The sequence below is a fragment of the Fusarium redolens genome (genome assembly GCF_020744475.1).
Source record: "Fusarium redolens strain MPI-CAGE-AT-0023 chromosome Unknown BKA55scaffold_16, whole genome shotgun sequence".
NCBI classification, from domain to species: domain Eukaryota; kingdom Fungi; phylum Ascomycota; class Sordariomycetes; order Hypocreales; family Nectriaceae; genus Fusarium; species Fusarium redolens.
The window spans coordinates 106,286-128,214 of record NW_025763679.1 but is presented as its reverse complement, the minus strand read 5'-3'; the positions used below and the strand labels follow the sequence as shown (position 1 = coordinate 128,214).

At 48.5% G+C, this 21,929-nt stretch overlaps 8 protein-coding genes and 1 non-coding gene across 9 annotated transcripts; 4 read left to right on the top strand and 5 right to left on the bottom strand.

The window, feature by feature from the left end:
• Positions 1-15: 15 nt before the first annotated feature.
• Positions 16-2,876, bottom strand: BKA55DRAFT_597286 (uncharacterized protein; the record flags this gene model as incomplete). Its single annotated transcript, XM_046196056.1, has 7 exons — positions 16-707; positions 1,001-1,052; positions 1,522-1,569; positions 1,611-2,082; positions 2,131-2,504; positions 2,554-2,658; positions 2,706-2,876. The coding sequence occupies 7 exons, from the start codon at positions 2,874-2,876 to the stop codon at positions 16-18; spliced, it is 1,914 nt and encodes a 637-aa protein (XP_046044870.1).
• Positions 2,877-6,334: 3,458 nt separating this feature from the next.
• On the top strand, positions 6,335-7,390 carry BKA55DRAFT_520847 (uncharacterized protein; the record flags this gene model as incomplete). Its single annotated transcript, XM_046188460.1, has 1 exon — positions 6,335-7,390. The coding sequence occupies one exon, from the start codon at positions 6,335-6,337 to the stop codon at positions 7,388-7,390; it is 1,056 nt and encodes a 351-aa protein (XP_046044869.1).
• Positions 7,391-8,112: 722 nt separating this feature from the next.
• Positions 8,113-8,802, bottom strand: BKA55DRAFT_543385 (uncharacterized protein; the record flags this gene model as incomplete). Its single annotated transcript, XM_046190589.1, has 1 exon — positions 8,113-8,802. The coding sequence occupies one exon, from the start codon at positions 8,800-8,802 to the stop codon at positions 8,113-8,115; it is 690 nt and encodes a 229-aa protein (XP_046044868.1).
• A 590-nt stretch (positions 8,803-9,392) lies between these two features.
• Positions 9,393-9,484, top strand: BKA55DRAFT_t265. The gene has a single exon. It is a non-coding gene; the product is annotated as a tRNA-Phe (tRNA).
• Positions 9,485-11,046: 1,562 nt separating this feature from the next.
• Positions 11,047-11,569, top strand: BKA55DRAFT_543384 (uncharacterized protein; the record flags this gene model as incomplete). Its single annotated transcript, XM_046190588.1, has 3 exons — positions 11,047-11,151; positions 11,202-11,365; positions 11,527-11,569. 3 exons carry the CDS (start codon positions 11,047-11,049, stop codon positions 11,567-11,569), a joined length of 312 nt encoding a protein of 103 aa, XP_046044867.1.
• Positions 11,570-12,036: 467 nt separating this feature from the next.
• BKA55DRAFT_707705 (uncharacterized protein) lies at positions 12,037-13,686 on the top strand (the record flags this gene model as incomplete). Its single annotated transcript, XM_046200720.1, has 3 exons — positions 12,037-12,224; positions 12,300-12,948; positions 13,000-13,686. The coding sequence occupies 3 exons, from the start codon at positions 12,037-12,039 to the stop codon at positions 13,684-13,686; spliced, it is 1,524 nt and encodes a 507-aa protein (XP_046044866.1).
• Positions 13,687-14,168: 482 nt separating this feature from the next.
• Positions 14,169-15,947, bottom strand: BKA55DRAFT_694355 (uncharacterized protein; the record flags this gene model as incomplete). Its single annotated transcript, XM_046200029.1, has 2 exons — positions 14,169-14,252; positions 14,304-15,947. The coding sequence occupies 2 exons, from the start codon at positions 15,945-15,947 to the stop codon at positions 14,169-14,171; spliced, it is 1,728 nt and encodes a 575-aa protein (XP_046044865.1).
• An 812-nt stretch (positions 15,948-16,759) lies between these two features.
• BKA55DRAFT_597282 (major facilitator superfamily domain-containing protein) lies at positions 16,760-19,215 on the bottom strand (the record flags this gene model as incomplete). Its single annotated transcript, XM_046196055.1, has 15 exons — positions 16,760-16,894; positions 16,950-17,023; positions 17,071-17,117; positions 17,166-17,262; positions 17,431-17,691; positions 17,741-17,857; positions 17,946-18,011; positions 18,066-18,108; positions 18,159-18,180; positions 18,252-18,278; positions 18,325-18,435; positions 18,484-18,554; positions 18,602-18,709; positions 18,759-18,920; positions 18,970-19,215. 15 exons carry the CDS (start codon positions 19,213-19,215, stop codon positions 16,760-16,762), a joined length of 1,587 nt encoding a protein of 528 aa, XP_046044864.1.
• A 1,069-nt stretch (positions 19,216-20,284) lies between these two features.
• BKA55DRAFT_578462 (uncharacterized protein) lies at positions 20,285-21,861 on the bottom strand. Its single transcript, XM_046193713.1, has 3 exons — positions 21,447-21,861; positions 20,953-21,396; positions 20,285-20,896 (listed from the first exon to the last, which is right to left on the bottom strand). Exons 1-3 carry the CDS (start codon positions 21,760-21,762, stop codon positions 20,325-20,327), a joined length of 1,332 nt encoding a protein of 443 aa, XP_046044863.1. The 5' UTR covers positions 21,763-21,861; the 3' UTR covers positions 20,285-20,324.
• Between the last annotated feature and the right edge of the window lie 68 nt (positions 21,862-21,929).

Genomic DNA, 21,929 nt, shown 5'->3' with positions numbered 1-21,929 from the left:
TGGTTGAGGCCTCTGTTATATCGACTTCTTTGCATCATAATATTCCGGATACGTCTGCTTGTAGCCCAGCACAAATCTCCCCCAATAAGCAGCAGTCGTGAGCAAGATTCGACTGACCACCCGACCCAAGAATTCCCAGGGAATTGGAATGACCAACGGAGTATCCGCGCTGTGGAGAAATACAAGGAGCTGAAAAATGCTAGGTGCACTACCCGCAGCTTTACAGTCATCCAAGTACCCGAAGAAGTTCCTAAAGAATTGCTGTTCATTCTCATATGACTCCGGCGTCAGATGAATATCCACGACAAGATCTCGGTCGTGGGTTGCATTTTCGAAGCGGTGAAAGTAGCCGGCCTTTACGGAGGCGGTAGCTTGACCATCTGGGTCGTCGGACAGGACGGCAAAGGGCTTTGGATCAAGGCCGCGATAGAAGTTACCCTTGCCGGACTGGACCCGGAAGAATTCATCTTGGTAGATGTGATAATGAAATGGCGGAGCGATGATGGAAACACCATTTTCTTCGTCTGTTGGTGGGATCCGATGGGTCATGATGTATTTTGAGCCCGGTCCCGAGAAGGTGACAGAAGACTTGCCGCCTTCGTATAAGATTGGGTTGTTTTGGGCATTTTGAGTGCGCGCTGGCCCGGAAGATCTCAAGAATGAAAGCATGGTGCTGGTTGGGTTAATGTGATAAGATGTTGAGACAGCTGGACGGAGCTGAAGCTAGATTATAAGTGCTCTTGGGCACCAAAGAGGAGAATCAGTCAATGCCGAGTGGGGAAGCTGTCGCCAAGACATCCCATAGCCGACCTGCACAACCTGCACAAACCTTTCTTAGGAGATCATTACCTTAGCATTACACTACCCGAAAATTGATCTTTGAGTGCCCTGGTATACGTCATCGCGGAATTACGATTTACTCCAGCAGCCGATCTGATCTGCAAGGGAGCTGCGAGAAACCCTTCAACCGCTGAATGTTCGGTAGTTGTCGCCGTCTTACTCGTACTCACTGACAAGGCGACTAGCGACAACTGAAATTCATTGAGATCGGCCTCATGTCGGACGATACTTTGACGAATCCTACAGAAGAAATTATGGGAAGGCTATAATCGTTTCTTCCCAATAACGGTATTCCAAGTCAGAGGCAAAGCAATTATCAAATGTCTTATCGATACGCTGGTCCATCGTGTTGAATAAATTCAGCACCTATGAGAAAGCCAACACCGTTTCATTCCATGCCTATATCCAAGTGTGCAGTATGCAAGTCTACTATTTCACCGCTTTCAATATTTCCCAGAGAAAGTGCAGTCAATGGTCTTCGCTTCGTCCTGCAATTCCTTCACGAGTCCAAGAAATAGTATCAAAATAAGCATAAGAAAAAGAACAACGTAGGTTGTACTGCATTAGATATTTTATGGAGTCCATGAGTTATCACATCGATATTTCACGTAGAGTTTATGAAACTGATTACAGAAATTAATATCTGCCCCAGCTCATTACCAGCTGATGAACCCTCTGCACGCAAGGCCGGGCAAATCTCTCTGTACTGTTGTCCCATTCGAAGTCTAGCTAGAATACAAATAATATTAAAAACCTGATTATGGATGTACCAAATCTTCACGAGACCCATGTGACTCCCTCGATGTTTCTGGTCTCTCCAAAGACTGCATCTCTAAATCCACCTTGACATAAATCTTCTGACTGGATGTACCCTCAACATCATCAAGCTGCTCCCAATTATCGCCAACTTCGCCTCTATGGGTCCGGCGTGCTGCTGATACTGATTGCGATGTGATAACAGCTCTGCTGGTTCCAGAAAATGGTGTGATGTGAGTCGGAGAGCTACCCGTCGAGGAGTCGAAATGGAAACGAGAGCTGACGAGTTTTCGTAGTGACGGTAATGATCCAGCGATTATTCCAATTCCTGATTCAAGAGTGGACCAGAGGACGATGTTTGCAACGTGATCTGCTTTTGTTAGTATGGCAACAGAAACCGCTTTCGTGGCGAACCAACATAAATAATTTTGAGGATGCGAAAACGCTTTCAAGTAGGGCAGGCGAATAAGAGTACACAGCGAAGCCCTATTGTGAGATTAGACATGTGTCTTCAACTTCGACATTACAACTTACAGTGCAGCCAGTCCAAGGATAATACTGACAGAGATCTTGGTGGCCTTTCTCATGTGGGACTTGTATAACATGAAAATAGGCAGAATAGCACAAATCCAATCTGAGATAACCGCACTGATTGACACGACATAACCCAGGCTCATTATGAATGGCAAAGAGCAGTTTCCGCGATTGTCCCAATTGGAGGAGAGTGGCATACATGCGAAAAAGGTGCCGATGGTGTTGTAGAGCATGGTGACTATGGTGAATATGAGAGTTGCCCAGACAATGATTCGATGAGTTTTAGTGACAGCAATTCGTAGAAGGGTGACGCAGATTGACGATTTAAGAGGCGTCAACGAGAAGCTATAGAGTACTTGGCCAATCCACATCCACTGTGCATTGGTTAGCATGGATGTTGAGTTGATACTCGACACGAATTACCTTTCGACCATCGACTTGCAGGTATGCGTTCAGGTCTTCATCTTTTGTTCCCAGGCCTCCATAAATGGCACGAATACCAACAGCAGTGAATGCAACGTGAAGTATCTGACTCGGTTAGTGTTATGTTTTGTCTCACTGTGATACAAACTCACCCATCCGATAAGCATGAGACCATCATCGATACCAAAGAGACGATACTTTAATCGAACAAAACATCGCAGAACAACAATTATCGCTGTAGGAATCAGAAAAAAGATGGAGACACCAAGCAGAACGCGCGCCAGACCCTTGGGGTCCACCGTCGTCGCGCTCTCATCAAGCATGATGGCGATGAGATGTCGAACCCACACTCACAAGTGCAGAAAACAAATACGAAATCCAGGCAGCGCAGGGTTGGCATTTTGAGCAACCGGCCCTCTCTCTCCTTTTCAACAACGGCCCCAAATGCGTCGGATATTACAGAGTTTGTCCCATTCCCCGCGTTCTAGCTCTCCACCCATCCCATCTTTTTAGTAGCATGGTCTAGTGAACCTTATCGAGGCTCTCGAACCAAGGATATCTCGCGGATAACGCCTAGCCCGGCAAGGGTGCTGACTCGCGAGCTCGATTGACGGATCTGCGCCCAGCGCTTCGAGTGACCGTTTTCAGATGAAGCGTCGATATGGCTTGCTGGGATCACGCCAGTTAATGTTTGTTGAAGGCTTTTTGCCTGGCATGCACAGCCGAATCAGTGCGCAGCCAGTCTTATCTCTTATCTGAATCCCCGCGTAGATCTGAGAACTACTAACTTAAGCGAACATTTGCTTCTTGCTGACGCTAGGCTGCAAAGTTGGTGGCTTGAAGCCCTGCTGCAGACAATGACTCGACCCAGGATCCCGGACGCAGGTAGTCGCATGATTGTCACGCAAAGCCACAGATATACAGGATATTCTGTGGACTCTGTCAGAGCGTATAGTCATCCGTTGCTGATCTTGTACGCCAAGCTCGTTCAAAAGTTCATAATGCTATTTTCCACCATAGACAACGATTAACGTTAGGTACGCGTACTCCATAATGTTCCAGGGAAAACGACAACCTGAAGGGTCTGAGCTTGATCACAGATTCAGGGGTAACGACAGGGGTTATATGCACAGCAGATTAGTGCGATTGCAGGAGGTCCTCGCTTCAGAAATCGGGCCCTATGGCACTATTCCCGAAATCCCGATAGCTTCATTTGCTGAGGAAGCCTTCATACCTGTTCTGGTACTTGTTACCGGTGGATCATTGACCATGCTGGACGAAAAGCCTCCGAGAACCGATCGAGACTTAGTATGGCCAAGCCAATGGTTTTTAGAGCTGGAGTAAGAGCTAGGAAGCTATTCCCATGCATCCGGTACGCTATTGATATGACACGAGTTTTGTGGCTCTGTTTGGAAGAGACAAGACTTGGCCCTGCTTGGATCGATTGGACCCCTGATTATATCGCTAGGAATGATTTCCGGAGACCCTTTGAACGCTACGACGAGACTATTATGTGGCTCTATCTCTAACCAGCCTGTTGCATCCCTGTAACGGTTCGTGGCCTCATGCTTATAATCTGGAACGAACTACTTACTCTTTTCAGCCCAACGAACTGCAGCTAGTTTAACATGAATAATGATCTGGAAGATACACAGACACAGACATCTCATCTTCTTCGTTTTTGGACTATTACCCCATAGTACTGAGTAAGTTACAGTAGCATATCTCTCGGCATTGTTACAACCCGAGCGGGCCATGACTAACACCTTCTTTAATTAGAAAAGATATCACTTGGCTTTTCTTATCCAATTGTGAGACAACAACGGGTCCAGTGATTACACATAATTGTGTATGGAAGTGCTTCTGTTTCTATGAACAGATCAAATCCCGCGGAGTTAAGACTATGCCTCGGGTAAAATTTGAGGTCTTTAAATAAGACCGAGGTGAGCCCCTCCACGGAATCAATTAATTGCCTGCATATCTTGAAGACAAAAGTCTAATAATAAGCGAAGGCTGAACATGTCAATCGAACTGCAGCGCCGTTACTTTCCTCCGACTGTTATCCTTGGCGTCGGTCCGACATTTGCTCAGAACATGGATTCGGTGATTTTGCAGTCGCGTGAGATATAAATGGCCATCGCCGTATTATTTTGTAGTTCCTGTTATCTCTTTGAGCGGCACAAGGCATCAAAGCGGTCAATACAGGGGTAACGAGCCAACCAGAGGAATTAATTCTGCCAATACAGACCAGCTTGTATATAGAAGACTGATAGCCAATAAGGATAGCTTGAGAAAGATAGAAGCCAATAAAATAGGCTTAAAAAAGAGGCTATACTGTAATAGAGGTAGACCAGTTACAGAGAAATACAGCCCTTTTGGAGACAGCCTCACCTATCTTATGTAGACTCGCTGTACGTGGGGTCAAGTGGGGCGATTGACTTCTTTGATGCCTTGTGCCGCTCAAAGAGATAGCGTCTCGTACCCTGTGCCTTTTTCGGTCCATCGCATATCGTGTGAAACGTTGTCAGCTGACACGAGACTTGGTTGTTGGGTATCAAGTAGCCATTTGAACTATCGAATTGACGAGCCTCTATCCACTGTCGGTTACTTTGCATGATATCCTTTGCGTGACATTATATACGAGCCAAAGAAAGAAGTTTTGATATTTGCAGGCGTAAAAGAAAACCCATTCAGCTCCGACACCTCGTACTGACATGTCACGCTTTGGGTTCAGCAATCCAAATGCTGCAACGGCACCTACGCTGACAACCAACGCACGACACATTCATACAAGCCGGTACAAAACAACAATCTGCCATTCCGAATGTAACGAAGTGTAATGAAGTGTCATGCCCGATTGCCGATTTATATTTATTAAATTAAGTGCATGCAATACCCCGCAAATTCGATATTGACATCTCGGTCTAGGCTCATACAGGGTAAGTGGGATACTCATGCACCGCAGGGATCGACGAATCAAGATGGCTGATGACGATAATCGGAAAGGGCGCCGAGGATCGAGTAGAAGCCTTCCAGTCAACATCACAGCGTAGCTTCATACGTAAGCTTACGCATAAGGTTGCGGATCCGTTCCTCCATGATGACTGGCGAAGTATCTGGTTAAAAAAAATTGGCGTCAACATTCGTGAAGCGTGGGTGCGCCTTGGGCTCCGTGATGGACTGCAGTGCATTTCAACTGAAGGTTCTGGTACTGTTTATCCCTCCCTGTCCAGTCTGTTGTGGTATATCACATGCCAGCTTCGCATGAAAGACACCAAGCCCAATGGATCCTGTGTAGGCCTATCAGTGTTACGGTGATGCTAACTGAAATCCCCATTTCCTCCGTGGAGACGGTCGATAAGATTTTAGTTCGACATCACCACCAACTCAGGCCTAACCTCAACTTGCTGCACCAGAGGTTTCCTTTGTTCCGGCTGCAAATGCGCCCAGTGAATAGCCATCTTGAAGTTTTTTGCCCTAGAAAAGTAAAGCAATAGACCTCTCGTGAGTATAGCACCGTTTCTTTGTAGACCCTGAGCTAGCTTTACCGTCCCGTGCCCCGGCTTCACTGATGATGGATCCGTGAGACAGGAATCGATACCCTGTAGATCACCAACTAGCCAAGGTGAGCGGGCGTCTACGACGTTGCACTGCCGCTTTGTTTGGAATGAGCTAAGAATCCCATCGCCCCATGCCGTCATCGACTCATCCACTTCTTAAACTCAACCTTAAACCCTTCCTGATACTTTCAACTCTCTTGACCCATCTATAAAACTACAAAATGACTGAATCACCTGGAGAAACCGTAGCGAAACACTTGTCGGATCCTAGCAAATCGCTACGACCGATACTTACCTCTCTAAATGGTGATAATAGCTGGCTGATGTCCTTCCCCAGGCCTGAGGAGGAGCGGGCTGCTGCAGGGAAGGTCTTCTACCATCTTGCTTTTGAGCCATGGCTTAACGGAGCAGCGCATGTTGGGCATCGATGGATCGTACATCTTGCTCGTGTTGAAAAGGAGGGCATTTCGACATTTGAAGACCTGGAGAATCTCATCAGAGCAATCGAGCAAGCTGCTTCTGCGTATTTGCCGCCAAAAGCTCAAGATCAAGCGGCCCAGCCCGCGCCGACAAGACAACTCGATGCTATCCTGCTTGGCTTCTTCTACTCCGATCATCTTCATCCGCAAACTCTCAAAACGTTTCCTCCCGAGATTCCCGTCATAGTAACACCTCCAGGAGCTGCCATCATCGAGCCATGGAATCACTTCAAGACCATCAAAATCATCAACAACTTCGATCCCTCCGCGACAACTTGGAACTCACCAGACCTTCACCCAGGCGATCCAGTCCCAAGCTGGTTTACACCGCTAATGATCCTCGGCAAAAGCGAACTCAACTTCGTCTTCGCCATAATCTGGTCCCATACCATCAACGGCGAAGAAATCCACGAAGCAATTCTTGACTCTCCCCATGGCGTGCAACTCGATGCCAAACCCCTCGAAGCATTCCTCGTATCAGAGCCCAAGACAAAGAAACTCGCTATGCTTCACGGTCTTAAAGAAAGTCACACCGGCGGTATTCAAACATGTTACGGCGCAAAAGGTGGTCTTGGACTGCATCGAAAGGTTGGAGGTGTAGAGCACTGGGTTTCGACACACTCTGCTGAGCTGAAATATACCGGGATATTCATGAGGCTTGTTTGGACTACCGATACACCAAGGACGATCGAGTGGGCGTTGGAGGAGGAAAAGAAGGAACATCCTGATGAGGAGTTGTCTGGACCGCCGAATTTCATCAAGGTTCCGAATGGTGGGTCGACGGTTTTGACGTGTTAGTGAGAATTCGGCTTTTTACCATTCATAAGGGGGAAAGGATAGCTTGTTTAGCTGGATGATACCATTCGTTTTGTTAAGAAGCGCATTTAAATACTATATCATTCGTTGAGAGAGATTGCAAGTGCGTCCTTGAAAGCCTGGAGTCTACTGTACCTTTGTTCAGGATATAAGTGTAGATCATAGAACGCTGGTGAGAAGCATGGGTCTCCCTGAGACTACCAGTTGAGTGTTGTTGAAGGCTGCCAGTTGAGCAGCTCAGGCGGGTCGGGCTGGGAAACAGCGGAGACCCCACTAAGTTATAGCGGTCCGTTTCACTATCTGACCAACAGCACCTTCATTATGGCCTCACACGAATAAAAAAGGGCTTGGAGATTTGAAAGGGGAATATTATCAGGAGGAGATTGGTTGGACGAAGAGATTCAAGCGCCCCTGTTCAGGCAAAGACAGTCAGTTGACAACCGTTTTTTACGGGCATGCACTTCCCAATCCACGATGCTGACTGAACATGCACTGGAGCACACAATCGATATCTTGTAAACGAGAACCTCTATCAGGAAGATCTGATAGCTCTAAATTTTATAATAAATTCATGCGCGACCGCAGGTTTACAGTGTGTGTATTGACATGTCTCCTCTATGATCCGGCGCATTGTGTTACACCTGATCTGGATTGTCGCTCAACTGATGCATCAACCCTCAGCTCCACCATTGACCAATCCAACATTATAGCAGTTGTCGCAAAAGCCCAACCAAGTTGCCGATGGGGTTATTGAGTCTGCGCGACGCGTTGTCGGGGACAGTCGATGCAGATGCGCTGGGCGTTGACACGGTAGTGCTGTCGCTCGTTGTCGCCTCGGTCGCGGAAGCCTTTTCAGGTTTGGTAGCGGATGTTGTCTCTTCGGCCTCAGTCGTAGGTGCAACAGTCGTCTCAGCGTCGGTGGTAGAGACTTCAGTCGCAGTCGCCACAACAACAGCGGTCTTGGTCGAACCCGTCAATTCAGCAGTTGAGCCCGACGATCTCTTATCACCCTCATTTCCAGGCAACAAGTCCACACCCAGGTTGAACACGCTGTAGGCATCCTCTCCACCACAGGCATCATTCGCGTATCCAGGACAAGGTGTATCACACTTGTCATCGTCTACCAGGGCAGATTTGGCTGGGTAGATATCAGCGCAGATGCATTCCACATCCTTGAGTATCGCTACAGTCTTCTTCAGCTTCTGGCAGTAGTTGGTGCATGTGCCGACGCTGTTGAAGGTGTTGGATCGTCCATCGGCTTTGCTGGGGAGGGAATTGAAGCAGCCCTGTGGTGTGACCTGGCCGAGCACAGGGCTTTTAGCGGGGCTTTGGCTCGCGTCCCTGGCCGCGACCAGCGAAAGAAGAGAGAGTAACGCGACTTTGGTGAATGCCATGGTCGGAATTGTCATGTAACTCTGGGAATGGGTAATGAAGAGCTGACAAGGCGATGTTTATATCCGTGAATTCTCCTCGGTCGGTCGGTGGGGGAGTTAAATTAGATGCTTGGAGTGCCAATCATGGCGACCCGCTATCGTCAATGAAACGCGGAAGGATCGTGTTGTCTTGCTCAGCCTTGTGCAACAGTGTCATAGGCATCACAGTGGTGTCATTATACCAGCTGATCCAGTGGAAGGAAGTCTTGGCTGTATAAAAGAAACACGGCGCACCAGACGCGTTGCTTTTGTCGGCTTGAAGTAGTGAATGCCAATACGGCGAAAGATGATTAAGGGAGATTTCTCGAATCCTTCAATTGAGCTATGACCTCAGCCAAGCAAGAATTTCCCGAAAAGCGGCTTCTAGTGTCCGGAGAGGAGAAGAGCGGGATTCCGATTCACTGGTGACATATCAAATGATTACCCTGGGACTTGGGCGACAGATTGAGCATCCATCTGAGTCTTCAAAGAGCAATAGGGGCACAAGAGTACGTGAGACTCGGGCTTGTAAAGTAAAATGGAAACTCAATTCTTCATCGCTTGATTGATTGGCGGGTTTAGCTCAGTTGGGAGAGCGTCAGACTGAAGTCAAACTTCGGGAATCGTTATCTGAAGGTCATGTGTTCGATCCACATAAACCGCATTCATTTTTCTATTTTTGCGTCCTTTCCCTTTTGGCATGCAAATAATTTTATCTGCCAATACCCCTGGAACTGTAAATGGCGACAATGTTTCATTTTTGTTGTGCGATAGTACATCTGGCTGTACCATGCACGCATTGCCAGCTCTTGACCTTCGTCAGTGACATAGCACCTGACCCTCACTCAGCAGCTTGCGGTGATGAAGAGTTGTGCCGGGATATCCGTGTTGAGTAACTCTAAACTTAAGCATCTTGCAGCTCAATACGAGGTATAAAACAGTCATTGAAGGCTGTAGCTGTGTCGAAGACGACGCGCGTTACACTTCAGACGCATTGACGCCAACTGAGTGTGACCAACACGCACGTTTCAGCTAGAGTCTAGCACCAAAGTCGCGATATAAAGTTCTTCGGAGCATTTTCCCCAAACGACCCGACACAGGAACACAAATGAGATAATGTGTGCCGCGACACTGATACTGTTATCTGCAGTTGAAGCTATGATGAATGGATAATGAAAGATCACAGAGCCATGTAAATGGAACCCGGGAGATAAAGACATGGAACAAACCAAACCCTCGGAGGACGAGCCAATCGATGTAGCCGAAACCAAACCGAAGCTTGACAAGCCACCCGCAGGTCGCCCTGCCGATCAATGCTTACCCCTCTAACGATGAAGTCATGATGAATGGCCCTGTCTGACATTACTACCCAGAACTTCAATTGAGTTCAGCTCACCATGCATAGATAATTCCCAATGGATATCCCGAAGAAGCAAGGGAGACCATGACCATCGACGCTCTCCCCGGGCTTAGTATCCCCGGGCATGCCTTGTAACGTGTAAAGGAAGGGAGCTTCTGATAGCACTGCTTCAGCTCCTCGACAGCTGAAGCTCTTAAATTGTAGGGCTGGCAAGGTACCAAGGCAGTGTCGCCTTGGCTTGAAGCATAACGCCAAGGCGTCGGGAAATACGATGCACCCATCGAGAGGCGATTGGCCAATTGAACTTTCATGGAATGACTACTGCACATGGTGCTTGGCTTGCTTGTCCTCACTTTGAGCTCAACAAATTTGAAGATTCTTGAACTTCCTGATGCCATAAGAATAACAAGACATACTGTTGGCCCAGTGGATCACGAGCACTCGCCAACTTGCTTTGAGGCTGTCTCCGTTACTCGGATGTTCCCTTGCCTGGTCAGCCCTCTGGCCATCCCGATTGGTCTGGATATCTCCAGACTCTGAATCCTCGATCTGAGCCGCTGCAACCTTTGAACCTTGAGCGAATGATAACGTGAGCTGCACGTGCGTACCAGAGTCCTTCCAGCCTCTCAAACGGCGGACATAGCGTAGTGACTCACTCCTGCTCCATTGCTGTCTGTTCTCGGTGTTTCATTGAGCTTCCATCGAGAAGTTCTTACGTATATAAGCTGACATCCCCCCCGTTTTCTTAGCGAGTCTCTGGAAATAACGGAGTCACTTATCGCTGCCTATTTATCAACCTCGAGACCTACCTAGGACTTCAGATCATTCACAAAATACGTCGATACAAGCTTATAACCAAGCTCAAAATGAAGGCTATCTTCCTTTTCACCCCTGCTCTTCTCTCCTCCTCTGTCCTGGCTCAGTATCCTGGATCAACATCTGTTGCACCTGTTGTTCCCGTCCCTCCTGTCGTAAGTTCACATAAATTGAGAAGATTTGATGGAGAAGCTGACATGTGTAGGTCCCTACTGCCCCTCCGGTCGCCACTCCAACTGCACCCGTGACTATTCCCACTACACCTGTTCCCACCCCACCTGTTCCCACTGCTGGTGCCAACTCACTCAACACCGGAATCGCATCTATCGGACTGGCCTGGGCTTCCATAATGTTTTTGTTCGCTCTTATGTAAGGATGTCAATATCAGTGAGCTAAGGTGCCTTGCCTCAAAATTGGTCCTGCATATTGTCAAAGAGCTCATCGGATTGGATGTACGAAATATGATGGTTCTATACGTATATACGCACAATAGTATCAATTTTTGTTATGAGATCTGCTTCTACTTTTAGATCTTGGTCGGATTTGATCTCCAGTCGCCCGGATGCACAATGATGCATATTGGGGTGGCATAAGACTTGAGACTTTGCACAGACCCGGCAAACGACCACCTTCGTCTCAAGTCTTCAGACACCCTTAGAACCAGAATAGATCGCCCTGTTTGTTTGTTTGTTTGTTTTTATTTTTCAGTTTTCGTTTGCTATTTCTCAAGGACGTTCGAGGTATCCATGGCAACCACTGGCCGACACTGTATAGGTAATTAGGCATCTTCATAAACACGACGCAAGCACAGACTTCTTGATGAGTTCAGTGACTCACAGCCTATGAAATGCAGGCTGCGATGTTACACAGACTGAAGAGTGAGGCTGCAGTCACGTGCCTGCGTTGCACAAGTGCACGACTCATAGACTAAGAGTTCTGTTTTGTTTTGATATCGCTCTTCTTTCTTCTCTCTTTACCCATCACTCATCATCAAATCCTTATCATAAACATCCTATTCACTTCTCAACCTCGTCGTAATCATGTCCCAAGCTGATGAGGCAGTAGCTTCATCAGCTCAACCATCTCCAGCCCCAACCGCAAGCATGGCCGCTGACCTCGAAGAGATTGTGATGCCGACCAACTTCACCGACAACCCAAAAGAGATCCACACCGCTCGACGCCACGTTCAACGCATTGAAGCCGTTGTCGGCGAAAAGCCCTGGGAGTGGTTGGCTGAGTTCCCACCAAAGCAATAGAGTCGCCATTTGCTGGGAGACTTGGCCTACCTACTCGATCACGCCAGCCAGAGCCAGAGCTATGACGCAGCTGGGATCAAGGAGTACCTCCGTGAGATTATTCTTGCTCGTCCAGCACGCAGTGGTGAACCGAAGGCGCTTCGTGGGAGCGATGTGAAGGCCGCCAGGGAGCACTTTCATGTACCCAAGGGTAGGCACCTGGGTCGAAGTGCTTCAAAGCCTGCTGCTCGTCGGGAAGATGAGAAGGAGATTGCCTCTGGTGGTGAGGGGAGCGGCGTTCCGAATACCAAGCTTCATCCCGATGCCTCGTCTCAGCAAGAGATTGACGCGACAGATGACGATGATGATACTATCGCCCATGAGCATCCACGTCAAGGGGGACTCACAAAAGTCTTGAGTGCCATCAAGTCCCAGGCGCACTCAGATGCAGCCCTTGAACACAATGAGCCTGGCGCTGTCAGTGTTGAAGCCTCCAGCATCGAAAACACCATCGTGATAGCTGGTCCTACTTCACCCGAGACAGCTCCCACAACACCCTGCCCGCCCCCCCAATCAAATCATAACAAGCGCGACCGTTCTCTCTCCTCGACGCCTGTCAACCCGCCCAACAAACGTGTCTGCAACGCGGTGGTACCATCTCAGCAACCTCTGGAGTTGGCCGCTCAGACATCTCCCGTGGTCATCGATCAGAGCAATGTAAGTCCTCATGCTGTTTCAATAGTAATGACTATACTAACGCAATTACAGAACGACAACTACAACTCCGCGCTCGTCCAGGCCACCGATGCCTACCACCATCACCTTGCACTGCATGTGCAAGATGTCCGGAAGCAACATGGGGACTGCCTCATGTCTGTCCAGACCAAAACGCACCAGATTAATCACGAGCTGCAACTCCACCAGCCCAGTCTCGAGGATCACCGACTCGCCCAAGAGCACTACCCCCAGGTCGAAGCTAAAGTCGAACATCTTCGAAAAGACAAGGAGGAACTCGTGGCTGCAAGAAAGAACCTCGACGACTCAAAAGATGTCTTGATGAGAGTCTCAGCCGAGAACTTCGAGGGCATGGAGAAGAGCTTGGTGGCTCAATGGGCCGCCAACGCCAATGCTCTTCAGGAAGCTGAGAGCGAACTCGGTGCGGCTCAGGTGAGACTCGAACTGACAGAAGACGCTGCCCGCCCTGCTCTGGAGTTCATGAACGAGGCAAAGCCTCAGCTTCAGGAGCAGGAGACAACTGCTGAGAGGCTCGGTCTGTATGTCGCGCACGCCGAGTTTGTTCAACTCGTGGTCCGGACTAGTCCTTCGGCCATTGAATCCCTTGACAAGTATCTCCAGGAGAATGGGTTGTCGCTCCATGAACTTCGTGCGGTAATTGAGCAGGGCTTACAGCCCACTGAGGTGGATGGCCAGCAGCCAGATGCAGCCATGACCTGAGTTTTGAGTCAGCCGGCTGTCACTTTTGGTCAGTGATGAGCCAAACTCGACATCTTGTCAAGGGGTCTGGGGTGAGATACCGATGGGGTTATCGTCTGCGGGAGACTTATGTTGTGTCGTTTTGACGACAGGGAGATGTTCAGTTTCGCATCAACAGCATTGGTTGAGAGCATCTGGCTCTTCCTCTCTGGTGGCATGTATGAGTTATGTATCTGCGTCGCAAAGGCGATCGAGATCTCAGAGGAAGAAATGTTTGATAATCAGGTTGCAGGGCCAAGGTTGGCATATTGGCACCCGCTCGAGTTACTTTCGGCCGCAATGATAGTTTAGCATAGAGAAGCTGGTATGCTTCTGTACAAGTACCATAAAAGATGAACATATTTACGCTAATACGGTACAATACTCTCAGGCCTTCGCCAACTTCTCTACAGATACGTGCATATCTATCCCGCAACCCATTGGAGTGCAAAGATGTCTTCCGTCTAAAGACGTGACGAGGGTGCTCTGTTGGGATCCAACTCCTGCTTGGCCTTCTCCCTCAACTCCCGTCTCAAGATCTTCCCGGACTGAAAGCACAATGTTAGCTAAGCCCCACAGAGCTCGGAGGTCTCACTTACAGGGTTCTTGGGAATCATATCCACGAAAGAAGCACCGCCCTTGAGCCGCTTGTACTTGGCAACTCTAGCCTCCATCCAATCAACAATTTGCTGCTCGGTGAGTTGTGATCCAGGGACCTTGACAAGATACGCGCGAGGAACCTCATCGCCTTCATATGGAACACCGACGACTGCAGCGTCTGCAATCTCAGGATGGTCCAAGAGCACGGCTTCCAGCTCGGCTGGTGCAACTTGGTTGCCCTTGACTTTGATCAACTCCTTGATTCGATCGACGATATGGAAGATGGCTCCGGGTTCGAAGGACTCGACGTATGCAATGTCGCCTGTCTTCAGCCACCTCGTACCATCCTCATCAACGTGAATCGTCGAAGCTGTAGCACTAGGATTCTTCCAGTATCCCTTCATCAACGTAGGTCCTGTGACCCAAAGCTCGCCTCTCTCGCCGGGCTTTGCCACTGGAGTCTTTCCGTCCAAATGCATAATCTTTCCCGAATAATTCGGCGCCAGTTCTCCCACCGCAGCAGAGTTGCACACAACCCGGGGGTCCCAAGTCATACTAGTGCATGTGACTTCAGTCATGCCCCAACCTTGTTTCACATTGACACTTCCATTAGCCCATAGTCTCTCAACACTTGATGCAACTTCTTTACTCAAAGGTGCAGCGCCAGATCCCACTCGCTCGACACTGCTGATGTCGTATTTCTTGACGAGCGGGTGCTTTGATAGGTAGACCAGAATGGGAGGGACGCAGAGAAGGCTTGTGATGCGGAAGCGCTGAATGTGCTGTAGCATTTTCTCAAAGTCAAAGGCGGGCATGACGTATGCGGGGATGTTTAGATGGGGATAGATGGAGATGAAGTATGTTTGCGCGTAGGCGTGGTACATGGGGAGAAAGGCGAGGCCCTTGGTGCGTTTTTGGAGCTCGGGATCAGGCTCTAAGTCTGAAATAAGGACAACACCTAGGCCGTTAGCGACGTATGAGGTATGAGTGATCTCAACGCCTTTGGGAACACCAGTTGTGCCGCTGCTGTAGTTGAGGCAGCAGCCCGCCGTCTCTGGATCTGCAGGTTCGGTCCATTTCCAGGTCCTTGCTTGTTCTTGATTGTCGGCTACAAGATCAGTCCACATGCGAAGACCATCTTTCGTAGTGGACGGTGCAATCGGTGTAGTGCCAACAGGCGGGAGCACAGACGGGTCGATAACAAAGATGTTCTCCTTTGGGAGACCGACTGTCTCAGCAGCCTCTAAAGCGGTAGGTAGTTGGTTCGCAACAACAAACATATGCGTACTCTCAGAGTTTTTGAGCTGATAGGCGAGTTCTCTTGGTGTAAAAGCGGGATTTGCGCCAGTGAACATGGCACCGCTCATCAGAATACCGAGAAAGACGCATGGGAAGTAGATGTTGTTGGAGGAAAACATGAGCACTCTGTTTCCTGGTTGTAGGCCGGCTTTGATGAGACCCAGGGCAACTTGTTTGGAGAGAAGTCGGAATTGCTCCTTTGTGAGGAAGTGTGAGTCCGGACGGTCTGCGTCGATCAGGATGGGCTTATTGCCCTCTTTAATAGGCTCACAGGCTGAACCAAAAACCCATTGCTGAAGGGAGCATTTTGGAATAGGTTTAGACCATCGTGAATGAAGAGCCATGTTGGATAGAGATTTTAGACAGACTTGAGAACAAAGCAACAGATTACACAGTCGTTCAAGGTAGATCAAGCATGTAAAGAGGAGAATTACAGATCGATTACGAGCTATTTAACACATTTCCCCAGCCTGCATCAAGCAGCACAGCAAATCCGGGGTAGGCCAAGCTATTTCGTATACCAAATGATGAATTCCCATGGCAAACCCGTGTGGGGTAGCAACCAATCTTTCCTCCTTTTGGCACTGCAACCCCGCGTTTCGACCCTCGGCTCGCTTGCGACGATCGAGCAGTCGAGAAAAAAGCCGAGGCACGATCTGGTGGACAGATTGAGAGATAGCTTGAAACGGCGACGGGTTCGTTGATCCGAAAAGGTGGGGAGGCTGAATGAGGAGGGTTAGGTTTGCGAGAAGATGTGAGGGTTTGGTGATGCGGTGAATGATTGAGTTTCGATGTTTTCAAATTGATGCAACGTCGTAAGAAAGTCAATCTGAAGGATTTGGTTCTGAGTGGTTGGACAACAAGGTTCACGGCTTAAAGTGGTAATGGATGAAAAGTGTGTATCACGCTGACTCAGGCTTGATCAAGGATTAAATTGACGATCAGTGAGATGTAATACGGATAATCTCACTATTGTTGTTCGCCTATCCTTTAAGACATGGGCCGTCACCACGTCTCGGGAGCCATCCATGCATTCTCTCTCAGCCAAGACTCTCTGCCTCGGCTGTCAACCTACCAAGACTAAGTCGCGAAACGAAAGTCAAGTCTGCATATAAATCAGCAAGTTGTACCATTTCCGGCGGATTTGAACGGAAACTTACCGCTTGTTGCCCTTGTCGGTTGTGGTAGTCCTGTATTGATGCTGCTCCTCTGGTGTCATGGCGTCCCATTTCTTAGCCTTCTGGTTGTTCCTCCATCTGTAATAAAAGAATGTTCCAGGATATTGAACGAGCTGCGAGGATGTGAGTCTAGATTGGAGATTTTGAAGGGAATAGAACGATACTTACACACATCCATACACAAATGACGAGTAAACCTGTATTAGCTTTGAAGTATCGTGGCGAGTCACTCGGCTGATAGACTACGACATGTCAGTGACTGAAATCAAGCGGTGCCATGGGGACTTACTGTTTGCTCCGATCATTCCACTGACTTGAACCCACATATTGTAAAGTCTATACATCGTCAGAAACAATACCTTATAGGAAGTTGAGCAACCTTACGATGCTGAGACAGTTCTGTTCTGCACAGACCCCGCATTTCTGCTCGTCCACGCGACTTGGATGGGATGAGTGCTGGGTGCTGTTAGCGAACCGCGTTCTGTTGAGTAGAAGGATACTGACTATGGAAAAGACAGAAGCACGGTCGAGATGGCAAAGTAAGCCCAAGGCCCGATGGGATCAGGCAGAGCAATCAATGCTATAAAGCATGGAAGCAACCAAGCATCCTCCGCCATCGACACAAAGCTTCGGTTGTTGACAAGCTCACTGAACGCTGTAATGGCAAGCATCGTGATGCAGGAGCCGACGATATATGGAATCGACAGAAGGTTGGTCTCGATGACGTTGAAACCCAGGCCACGGAAGGATAATGTGAGGTATTGGTTGACGGGGTACTTTGGCAGGCCGAAGAGAAGACCGAGAGCGTAGAGAGGCCACATATCGTAGTCTTTGGTGCATTCCCAGATTTGACGCACTGACAACCCTTGTCTGTTGTACATGCCTCCCTTCTGAGGATCGTCGCGGATAACTGTTACGTGTCAGCGCCGAATATCGTCAATAATTGGTAAACGGCTTACCAGAGTTGACAATAATCTTCTGTTCATGCTCGGTGAAGTAGCCCTTCGGGTTCCACCAGCTCTTGGTCTTCGCTGGCGACTGCGGCATCAGGAAGAAGGATGCAACCCCGATTAGGACTGCGATTCCGTTAGCATGGTGAGTTTCACGGATGCGATGTCAACTTGCAAGTGAATGCTCCTTCGATGAGGAAGAGCCATCTCCAACCTTCATATCCAAGCATACCACGCATGGAGAGCATACCGACGGCAGCGAAACCAACTCCAATATCGACTATACAATGTCAGCTGGTGCGATCCCTAAGTTAGTATGGATCTCATCGCCTACCGAGTTGCGACGACATCCAGAACCAGGCTAGTCGAATTGGGAGCTGAAAAGTCTTTCAGTATCGCGTGCGCGTCTCGAGACGAGTCAACATACCCTTGTGCCAGTGTACCAGTAACTAAGATACAAGATAGTGTCCCTACGACTCGTTAGCTTATGCAGCAGCCCACGTCAGATATATGCACTTACGGAATGAAGCCTCCTTGGAATGTAGCACTAAGATGTGAGCAGTTTGTTACCATGACAACTTCAGGAAACCTACATCAAGTATCGTGTAGCAAGAAATGATGCACGACCTTTCAGAAAGAACTGCATCGCGGAGATGAGACTGAAGATACAAAGCTGGATGGGAATCCACATATCGGGCCCAATTCTGCGAGAATGTCAGCACCAAGAGTAGCAAGAACGCTAAGAAACTCACCTCTTCGAGATCAGCTGCGAGGGCAACTCAGCAACGAGGAAGCCAACTCTGGAAATGGTTTGTCCAATATTCTAACTCCAATCAGTATTAAATCTCTCAACTACGAAAGGAGACTCACATAGTCGGCATGCGTAATGCCCAAATCATCAAGCATGTTATCCGATACAGCGTTCTGGATGTTGTTCCTGTCGATGTTCAACGCTGCAAACATGATACACATCCAAACCTGCCAGGGTTAGTCTCCGATGCAAATGCAGGGCTGGCTTTGTTCCTACCATGATCTTCCAGTCGACTTTGTGCCGAACAGCATTCTCTTCGCGCCATGTCCAACGAAAGTTGGGATCAAAGGCCGACCAGTTCTCCCACTGCGGGTGGATATACAGTTCCTTGTATCGTTCGATGTCGGGCGAGTCCCAGATGCTAGGCTGCGTCGCGACCTTTCTTCGAGTCAGCTTCACTCCTCATGAACAATTTCCTCGTCCGTACCGCATCGAGATCGTAGGTGTCGTTCCTTCGAGGTTTTCTTATTCGCAGAAATCGTAGAATCGCATCTCCCATTGCCGCTTCCATGCGCTGCCCCTGCTGAGCAGCCAGGGCTGGTGCGGTTGGAGGCACTGAATCGCTGGGATATCCATCGTTTTCGACTTTGCTTTTGCCTTTGAAGCTGCCAGTGTCAGAGGGAGAATCTGATACTCCCGACGAAGGGACGACGGCAGGCTGCTGATGCGACATATTGCGATCTTTCACAATTTGACCAACTCTTTGGATAATGCAGCACGCACGAACATTACAAAACGCGAGAAAATGGTCACAACACTGCTACTTAAACAACTTCCAATGCTTGAAGCAACCCTGCCAAATATGAGCCCCAAATAATAAATTGGGGGTCAGCCATTGCGAGATCAACGTGCACCATCGCTTCGATAACCAAGTGGTTCTATGGGAGTAATATCAATGTAAAACCTGCCAATGCTAGTCAATAGGAGTCAAACATCCGACATAAAATTGTCGATCTTCCGAGGAAATGCAGGATTTTTAAAGAACCGTTACATCAGGGTCCATCGCCATTGACTTTGTTGCTTGCGACATCGATTGGCAATATGCGGACCCAATGTCGTGATCGTTTCGAAAGAGCCATTGCGACAACTATGGGGCAAGAGACTTGGCTTAAGCTTAGATACAAGTTTAAATGAAATATATATAAGTAGGATCATTAAATGTAATAAATAAACGATAAATCTCCAAGTTACATGATCTTTCTAGGCATTTATCAAATGTTTAAATGTTTATTTTGTCCTTGTTGTTGCTCTTATACATACCTACTCAGTTAACGTACCACTGCAAACAAATAAGACATGGTACTAGAAGCCCCCATCGGCCAACTTTCTAGGCCGGGACTATAGTTCCACCAAGGGTTGTAGTTGACCGATCTGGCAGCCTATTGGCAGCAATGACCATATCTTCGCCGCTGTGAGGCTCTCTGCCTAACAAAAATGGGCTTACTGAGCTGAACCATTCATGAGCTTGTCTGATAAGAATCTGCCCGAGTTGACCGCCAAATATCGTGGGGTTAGTCTTCTCGGTTTGTTTTGAGGCGTTGTAGAAATTTTTAATTAATGCCTTATTCTGGCAGTTCAAAATCGGATTATAGCTAGATCGAGATCGTGTTTCCAACAGGTGGGATATGTGGCAATCCGTGGTGCGGACAAAGAAAGATAGGCTGGACTGGACAAGCCGAGTGATGTCTTTATCACGCAGTATCGTATCATAGATGACCCAGACCGATGGGTTATTGTTTTGGGTGATTATCAAAGATTTGATGCATGGCCATTATCTACATATTACTTCTGGTCATTCTTACTACTCTCTCCCTCCTGCTTATTCCATCCTGGAATCAGTTCATTATCAGCCTCTCCTTCGTCATCGCTCGTATCCCTATTCTTCCTCACTCTCCTGGCTGCTCGTCGTCCTACTACCGGCAGTTTCTCGACACCAAGATCCTTCGCCGACTGCGGTAGCAGCTTTGGATCCAGAAGGCCTGCTTGGACTAACACGCTAGCTTGATCCCAGTAGACATGCTCCTGGTACAGCCTTCCTCCCCTGACTGCGACGATGCTCACCATGAGAATTTCGATCTTCTTGTTTGTAGGTGGAACCCCAGGAAGCATCCATTGGACTTGCTCGGTGTGTTTGAACTGGACATGCATTTCGTCGACAACGCGATCAACGCCGATGGTTCGCGATAAGAGTGTGATCTTTAGTGAGGGTGGGGTTGTGAATGATTCGGAGTAGAAGCGCTTCAGTTCAGCTGCGCCAGTTGCACCTGTTAGAGTCGGCATGTAAGTGACGTGAGGGGTCTTGTGCGTTGTGAACGTTGACAACGCTTGACCAAGATCCTTAGAAAAGAACTTGCCTGTGAAAAGTCAGTTCTGCTCACCAGTCACCAATCGCGAAGTGACCGAGACTTACTCTGCAAGTTATGCTCCAGAACAAGCTCTAGATCGGGATTGATACCAAACACCTTCCTAGCCGCAGCCAAGCTTCGACTCCAGGCCAGCTCCGCTGAAACACCATCATACTCATCCAGATCATGCTCAGCGAAGCCAGGCTCAGCTTCATATGTGTAGCTAGGATATGCAAGGTCAAGCTTTCCGCCAGTACCCATACCGCTCTGAATCTTGGTGCGCCTCACTCGTTTCTTGCCTTGGATGCCCACCATTTGAGATTGCTTGACCACACCAACTTCCTCGCCAGCGGCTAGATGAACAAGGGCGCTAATACTGCTGGGAAATCTTCCGTTGGTGTCTGGGATGCGAGTTGGGTAGTAGGCGATGAGAAGACCAAGCTTGAACTCTGGGTTGTTGTCGAGAATGTGAAAGTGCTCGAGACAAACAGCTGCTGCGTCATCGTAGGCTACTCCTGGTCAACACTCCTCCAATATTATCAGTAGCATGTTCACTTACCGACAATTCCAAACTTCTCACAAGGGCCCAAGTTCTCTCTGCTCAACGACTTGATCTTCTTCAGATATCCATCACCGCAGCTCTCCATTGAGATATACTCAACATCGAACCCCTCATCTCTCCATTCAGCCAGAGTGACCTCGTCAAAATCGTCATTTTCACCGGTTATGTAAAGTTTTGGAGGATTGCGCGGGAAATCGCCTGAGAGAAAGTTCTGGTCTCTGTGATTGGTCCTGTTATCTGATAAGATCTGGACGTTGCGCCCCTCAGCCTCCGGGACGGCGGATTTAATGAGATTTGGAATGTTGATGTTCATATTGACGATTGAACGATATTATAGTTTACAGAGTTTGAGAGGTTAGAGGACGTGAATAACCTGATATATTCTTGTCCACTTCCAACTTCCAAGTTTCAGATCAATCGTTTGACCCTGTTTGAGCGTGATGATGATGTCAGAACAGTGCGTGTTGCAGCTGACTCATC